At 45.6% G+C, this 8,209-nt stretch overlaps 1 protein-coding gene across 4 annotated transcripts in view; it reads left to right on the forward strand.

The window, feature by feature from the left end:
* Positions 1–1,521, forward strand: part of EFL1 (elongation factor like GTPase 1) — a 135,230-nt gene extending 133,709 nt beyond the window's left edge. For all 4 annotated transcript variants that reach the window (XM_082448578.1, XM_082448580.1, XM_082448582.1 and 1 more), the window contains one exon: positions 1,195–1,521. In XM_082448578.1, the coding sequence (XP_082304704.1) occupies positions 1,195–1,383 (189 nt within the window). In that variant the 3' untranslated portion in view covers positions 1,384–1,521. The remainder of the gene's footprint in view (positions 1–1,194) is intronic.
* Positions 1,522–8,209: the final 6,688 nt, after the last annotated feature.

Below are 8,209 nucleotides of genomic sequence, written 5' to 3' on the forward strand. Positions count from 1 at the left end.
ATTACCTTATTATCTCTATTTGATTATTCATTCTCCCTTTTGTTGAGTCTGGCACCTGTCTTTCATGGTGCTGGATTTCCTTCTGTCTTCTATATATCTTACTGGCAGGGTCATTGTCAGCAGGAATTCTCTCCTCCTCTGTCCTCCTGAGTGCCATAGCTCTCACTGTAGCGTTTGCAGTGGCTCAGCTTGGTGCCTTCACCAGTGTGGATGGTGCAGGACAACAGACTCAGCACAGGCCGAGTCTGATCTTCAGAAGGTGACGGCTTCTATCTCATGACCTGCAACTCATTTTCAGCCACAGCCCTGGGCAGACATGGTTATTCCAGCTCCAGAGAAGAGTGGATGGTTCTGGTCCCCACACACCTGGTTTATGTGGCTTTGGGCCCATCCTAAGTGGGCAGTGAAAGCCTGGCCCTCCTGGTGCACAGCTGTCTTGGCTCCCTATGGGAAGCGGATGGGGCTTTTGCCCTCACGTATTACTGTGGGCTCTCTTCTCTCCCTCCAAGAACCTCTCCCTTCCTGGTCCACAGAAATTTCCTTTTCTTGTGTTGAAGAGTGACTCTTATAAAGTAAATTTTTCTTTCATTTCTGCATTTTAAATGGAAAAGTGTTGGGATTTGAGACCACTTGAGAAATACCACCTCTTTCCTCCCAATTGAGAAATAAGAAAAAACAACAAAAAGAACAAGGCATGTAAAAGTCAGAATCTCACTGTTATTACTGATAAAGCTGATCTTGTGGAATGTGGTCTTCATCTGTAGGCAATACTGAGCTCCTAATACTGCACTGAATTTTGGAGCAAAAAGCTCAGAATAATCAAGAATGGACTTAACATGTGTTGGTCTTTGCTGAGGACAAAGGCAAAATTAGTGAAGTGACACTGATACCCAGGTATATCCTAGTGAAAGGGAGAGTTTTTTCTATTATATTATTCAGAATTAATAGTTTTCTTACTTAGTGTTATGTAAAGGCTCTAGGAGTAAATAATAATATGTTTGTTACAAGTTTTGTTGAATCTACTTCCATTTGTTCATACCGCCTGTGATCCTTCATATTTGTTTATTACCATTTCTAGCAAGCTTAACTCTTCATTGCTTCAATTTTATTCTTAAGCTAAGACTGTATGAATTGGCATTTGAAATGAAAGTATACTTGTCTAATCTAGCACATTCTGTCACCATCTTTTACAAGATCATCCCCAGTGACCCCTTCTGGGTACCAACCACTGAGGAAGAGTATTTGCACTTTGGGGAAAAGGCTGATTCTGAGAACCAGGCCCGGAAGTACATGAATGCGGTACGAAAGCGGAAGGGTCTTTATGTGGAAGAGAAGATTGTGGAGCACGCAGAAAAGCAGAGAACCCTCAGCAAAAATAAGTAACTACTACTGCTGGCAGATTCTTCTCTTTGTAATAAGTTAGGAAGTATCACCCAGGCTTCGATACTGGGAAAATTTCTTTATGCTGCATCATCTCTGTGCATTCACTTTCAATAAAGCTGATCCTTATCATATTTTAAAGAGGGCGTTCCAAAATGTTTTTGTAATTGATTCTGGTACAAGGCAAGAAGTTATAAATATTGCAGTGGTGCCTCCTTCCTACCCTACGTATAACCCCTTGGCAGCAAGACTCGTGCTGTGATGAGGGCAACCTGCTAAGTGCCGGGGGCAGGGTGTGCAGACCCCCCAGTGGGCTGGGTCCTCTACACTGAGCACCCACCCCTCTGCCTGTCCTCAGGGTGTTGCACTTCTGATTACATCCTCCACCTGAACATATTTCATATTTAATCATTGAATCACAGCATTTAACATCATTTGGAGAGACCGCATACTCGAGAGACCAGCTACCTTTAGGTTAGTTAAACCAAGTCACTGATTCATCTTACGGTTTATTTGTGTAGCAAAACAATGTAATGGTCAACTGTTAGCCTTTAAACCTTCTGTTTTTACACTCCCTCATAAATTGCATCACTCATATTTAAATAAACGTTAATTAAAGTTGTGCCCTATACCTTTTTCTTTGTTTAAAAAAAAAAGTAAATTTCTATAATTCTCTTGGCTGTTTCCTCTTAGCCTTACTGAAGGGATATTAGCTAATATGATGAGATTATTGCCTTGATTGTAAATACTTTCCCTAAATCTCCTCAGTTGCCTCATTCAGGGAGATCCCCATATAAGGCACAAATGCAATCCAGTCAAAAATAGATTTTGTAATTTTTGATGTTGTGCTGATACCTTTTATAGCCACTTAAAAGAAGGATTCTTTTTCAAAACACCTAAAATTATCAGACCAGGCTTGAAATGCTATTAATGGTTTTTTGTTTGTTTGTTGTTGTTGTTTTTAATAAACTATGTCATTCTTAATACCAGAGCCCTGGCATATCTGGTCAAGTCTAATTGACCCAGACTTTGGGGAAAATGTAGCTAGATAATTCACTGTCTAAGTGGAACAGATACTGATATCTGAATTAATTTAGGAGAGTTATACCACATATTGGTTTATCTGAAAACTTTGATAACACAGGAAAAGCTAGCACATCGATTTATAGCATTTGTAAATAGTATCATTCAAACGGCCAGATGGGCTATAAAAAGTATTCTTAGACTCTACACTTTATCAGCAAATGCTACATTTAATAGAGAAAAGAGGCATAACCCAGAAAGAGAGCTCTCTCTGCATTCTCTTGGGCTCTGCCAGATGTGCTGGTGTGGGGAAGTGGCGTGTCAGGTTGATAGATTGCCTCTCTTCCTTCTCCTCGTCTGGGGAGACAACAACAAGCAGAACTGACCACGAGCGGGCAGGCCAAGGGCTATAGCTAGCCTGCCGTGTGGGCGATCTGCCGTGGTGTGTTGTTGGTGACGGGGCCCCCGCCGTGGCTACCCCGTCCACGTGTGACAGCGTAGTGAGACTGTGTCTCTACTTGTGTCCCCATGGCACGCTCAGACCCTAGCCTCAGTGTACTGAATTCGGTGGAAGTGAACCAAGGAGCTATCAGTCCCAAAGTGGGATGGGGGTGTTCCTGTTCTTACATAGGGATTCGTTTCTGGCAGTCATTTACAACAGGCCTCAGGGGCAGTGAGGGAGCCACAAAATCAAGACCCTCACTCGCGGAGGATTCTTGGCGTTGAGGTCCTGAGGTCTCAGAGGACAGGCATAGGCAACATCAACATAATGCCTTTTCCAAGGCAATCCCAGGGCACAGGTGGGCCAGGGGCGGGGAGTCTGGAAGGGGCAGAGTTTTCATAGACTTGAGGGGAAATATCCGTCTCCTATTATGACCCTGGGTGTATGGGGTGGGGGTGTGTGGTGTGTGTGTGTGTGTGTGTCCGTGTCTGTGTCTGTGTAGAGAGAGAGAGAGAATTACTGGATCCTCACACGTGTTCTATGGGAATAGGAGTAGGAAATCATTACGGCCTCGTAGAAGTTACATTCACAGCCCATGGTCCCATATCTCATTTAGTTGCACCTCTGGGTAAGCCCTGCTCTGAGTACATCACAAAAGGATTCCAGGGACTGTTGCCTGATTTGTGTTAGGTCAGGGAAATCATCAACAGAAGCTGAATCTTCACTATAGCAGAGGACAAGGGGAGGATTTGGGGCATCTTTATATTTATGATATTTATATTCTGTGCCTCACACTTAGGTAAAGCTACCAGTGTCCAAGATTCAAAATCATTATCTATATGGCTCAGATTTATGGCTGGTAAGTTTGGAAAAATCATTGATTTCAGAAATTAGATTAAAAAAATTAGATTAACCTGTGCTCTTGGAACTGCGAATAGGGAACTGGATAAGAAATATCCCTTCTCTCCTGTCTTACAACAACAAATAAGGCCCAGAGCCATAGAAGCCTTGTCCCGGAGCCAAAGCCCTCCAGGTGAATAGATTATTAAATCCCAGAATTAGAAGGTGTGCCATTGTGAAGCAGTCCAAGTAATCCTTTCTTTTTAAGGCAAAGAGCACTTTAAACTTCCTAAGCTAGAAAAAAAATGATAAAATTAATAATAAAAGCCAAGAATTTAGATCAGATTCTAAAAACAGGATTATGAATGTCAACCTAAAAACATAAACCAGACCACGGGAGTAAGAAGACTTTTCCTTTGATCCTGTTCCATAGACAGAACCCGCGGCACAGAGAGCATCTTCTCGCAATTTAGGAATGAGCGGTGGGGAGGCTTCTCACCCTGTGGCATGTCTGCCCTGCAGGGAACGAGCAGAGCCATACAGAGCCGCAGACTCCAGGGAAGCAAGGGAGCACCGACCAGAGGAGACGGGAGGCAGGAGGGGGCGGAACACGAGGAAGGGCTCCGGAAGTGAAGGGGCCAAGGCCCTCCCAGCTTGGCCATTCCTGGCCCAGGGCTGGAAGGCCAGAGACTTGATCTTGAGTCATGGAGATGGGGTTTCTCCCAGCCCGTGTGTCCCCTCCCTCCGGTGTTCCTGAGGAAGTTCCAGAGGGCCAGGCAGTTGTATTCCACCCCGCAGGTCCCTCCCAGCTCACCTCGGCCTCAGGGCTGGGAGCGCTGGGAGCACTTTGCTTTGGGGGTTGCCCTTTGCACATCTCTGCCAGGCCTTTGGGTCTGGCTGAGATTATTTTGTATGATTTTGATTCGTGGCAAAAGGTGTAGCAGCTCTAATTCTGCTGTCCCAGATTTCATGTGATTTCTCATAAACAAACAGCCTTTCTTGTCCAATTTAAAAGGCCTTTTTACCACAGCTGCAACTTTTACCTTTTTGCAAATCAGTGATCTTGAAGAATTTTTATTTCTTAATTTTGAATGACCATTTGTAGCATTTTTTTCCTAAAAGTTGTTTTCTGTTGTCTTTTTGAAAAAATAAAAAATATCACTTTTATTTTTCTCTAGTGAGGTCTTCCCATCCTGCTGACCTTGAGCACTCTGGACCTAAAGTGGGGAGGGCGGCAGGACTCGAAATTCCAGGGGTGCTTGCTTTCTGGTTTCTTCACTTTTCATGGTCTTTCCTTCAGGTCAGGTTTTACACTGTAGCCAGCGCCCCTTGTCAGATTATGTGCTGTCCCCAAAGCATAGCAAGTGGGATCGGCCAGCCCCAAGACCCTTCGCTTTGGGGACCGCCATACAGTTGGCCTTTGGACAGTGACTGATTCTGCTTAAGGCCAAGCCAGATAAGCTTGCCTGTGGGCTGCCCTTCATCCATCCTTCGTGAACCCATGGCAGCCAGTGCTTCCGGCTGGAACGGGAGCTACAGGAAAGTGTGAGGGCTAGGCCCAGCCGAGACGTCAGCGTCCTGGGTCTCCGTGTGGTCTTCCCAGCTCCTGAAGCACCCCCTGCGCCAACTCCCCTTCCTGCCCCTCTGCTTTGGAGGCAGCACTCAGGGCCACTCTGGCCCTCGCCACGGGCCTGGCCTGCCCCATCTGGGACGTTTGAACTTCACTGTGCTCTGCTCCTACCACAGCCTGCTGTCTTCCCAACACTGGGAAGCTCTGACTTACCACGACTCTGCCAGCCACCATTTCCTTCCACCTTTTTACCCTCCATAGGCTTTACTTTCTTTTCTCCCCGGCCTGGTCCCCAGGCAGCCACATCCACCGAGCATAACCATCCCTGTGCAGACCTGCTCTGGTCAAGGCACTGATGTTGCCTTCATGGCCAGAGCCAGGGCTTCCTCCAGCCAGCCCTCTGGGCTGCTCCAGTGCCTCTGGCACAGGGGCCCATTCCTTCCCCTTTTCAAAGAGCAAGTGGGTCAAGAGAGCCTTGGAGAAAGCAGTTCACGGACCGGTGACGCTGCGGTTACTCGGAACGGGCTCCCCGGGGAGACCACCGTGGGGGGAGGCCTGGCGCCCAGCAGAATTGGGTGCAGCGGGAGGAACTTGAGCAGCAGGGGCTCCTGCTCTGGCCACTAAGTGCACAGCAGCATCCACAAGGGACAGGAATGATCCAGAACCTTCTAGGAAAGTGACAGTGGGCTTCAAGGCTGGTGGGAGGAAGATGCACGGTAGCTGAGCTGACCCTGCCCTGATTAGACATTTGGAGACAATGGATCCTCCAGAGATTGGCTTTCAAGGCCTGGTCTACAGGGGCCACCACTGCAATTGTCCCCTCCTCCCCCCACCTGGACAGTCCCCCTTGCAGGGTTCCTGCTGCTGTAGAGAAGCTCGAGGCGGAGGGGACAGAGGACGAGGGAGTTGCCCTGGACCAGACCCCGAGAATGGAAGCCAGGTTGTAGCAAGTCCTTTGGCAAAGGACCTGAGAGGTGGGTAGTGACCTTTTGTTAAATTGGCTCCCCCTCTGATAGTGACCTGTTGGATCCCATGTTTGGGCTATTCACATCTATAGTAGTTCCTAGTTGTTGTCTCCTATGCAGTACCCAGTAGACAAAAGCCTTCTGGAAATAACATCCTGCTTTTCTTTGGGGAAACCACCTCATTCCTACTTGGTCCATGAGGTTGGAGTGGGTTTGACCTCACCACACCTGCATGTGACCCAGGATGGGACAGTTGGTGTATTCAAGTCCCTTGGCCTCTTTGGAATGGATGCGAGACCAATTTCTGAACAATGTTGAGCATCTAAATTCTGTACCTTAAACCAAAGCTATCCCTGGACTTTTCAGGTACATGAGGCAGTAAGTTTCCTCGCCTTTTTCTGTCGAAGTCAATTTGAGTTGACTTTAAATCACGAGCACTGAACAGCCTTGACCAATACAACACCTTTGATCCTGACACCCTCCTCTGCTCAAGAATGTCTTGTGGTTCCCGCTGTCCCCCCACCTTCACCCTGTGTCCTTCCCATCTCTTAAGGCCTGGGTCCAGTGCCATCTCTATTAGGATGTCACCTTTCTCATTGCCAACCAAATGAGCTTATCTTTTTCTCATGCCCATAATATTATTTGCATCTCTTATGGTACCCAGGGCATTCTGGTAAGTGTGGTTTGGGTACAGATCCTGCCCCATTTACTTATTTGAAAGCTTGAAGGTGAAGATTTTTTATACCATCTGTGCCTTGCACATAGTAGATGCTCAGTAAATCCTGGTGGAAGTGTATGGATTAACCTAAGAGTGTACACTTAGTCACGTAGAACCACACTGAGAACATAGTTCTCCTGGCTCTCTTCCCGTGTTTCTGGAATGCCACACTTCCTCCTTCCTGAGAGAGAAGTCTTAGTGGCGTGGATGTGTCCAAGAGCAGTGCTTCTCAAAGTGTGGTCCCCAGACAGCATCACCTGGGAGCTTGTGGGAAATGCAAATTCTCGGCCCCTGCCTAAGACCTCCTAAATCAAACTGGGGTGGGCTCAGTAAGCTGTGTTTTAACAAGCCCTCCAAGTGATTCCGACGCATACTTCAGTTTGGAAACTACCGCCATAAAGATTTCAATTGACAATTATTTAAAATTATACTTTGCTCTTTTTGAAATTTATCTTAACTGCTTCGTGATTTACAAGGGAAAATGCACACTATACATCTTAAGTCTAACTTTAAGTAAAATTTGCAAGGCCTCATTTGGATAATTAACTTTCTTCCACCTTACAGTAGATATGGAAACTCTTAACTCTTTCCAAATGTGTACACTGTTATTTTAGGATTGGGAGACTAAAGGTCAAAGGAGAGAACTCACCAAAAAGTATTCAGTTTGAAAAAGAGCATCCATATGGTATTCATTCTGGACAGAACATTTTTGGAGGAAGAAGTTATTTGCCTTTCAAACCCAGAAGGAGCAAAGAAAGGGAGGAACCAGCTCAAAGATCTGGGGCACTTATAAATGGACTTTTAAGGTGAGAGGATTGGATCAAACTGGAAAGGTGGTTTGAACATCAGATTTAGATGTTTCTTTTTTTATTTGCCCTCATTCAAAAAAAAGAAAGAAAGAAAGAAAAAAGAAGTGACCTTATGAGATGTCTAGTTATGAATGTTTACGCCCCTTCTTTTATCTTTTTTTTTTTTAAAAACACGAGTGTCTAGAAAAATCAGGGCTGGGAGAATTCTTCTGTTAAGTGTATCACATGAGATCATTGAAAATACACACTTTTCATTTTATATGCTACCCTTTCCAAAGACATTTTCGTATATTAAAACAACCGCACTTTCGAGCCTGTCAGTCAGAGGTGAATTCATTTGGCTGTTTTCAGAGGCTCTGAAATATTTTAAAATTGCCCCTGCCACCATCTTCAATCCTTCAAAATAAATAGGATTTAGCATTTGGAATGGAATTTGATGTAGAAAAGGCGTGCTTCCTGGTC

The sequence above is a fragment of the Balaenoptera physalus genome (genome assembly GCF_965194825.1).
Source record: "Balaenoptera physalus genome assembly, chromosome: 2".
Lineage (NCBI taxonomy): Eukaryota > Metazoa > Chordata > Mammalia > Artiodactyla > Balaenopteridae > Balaenoptera > Balaenoptera physalus.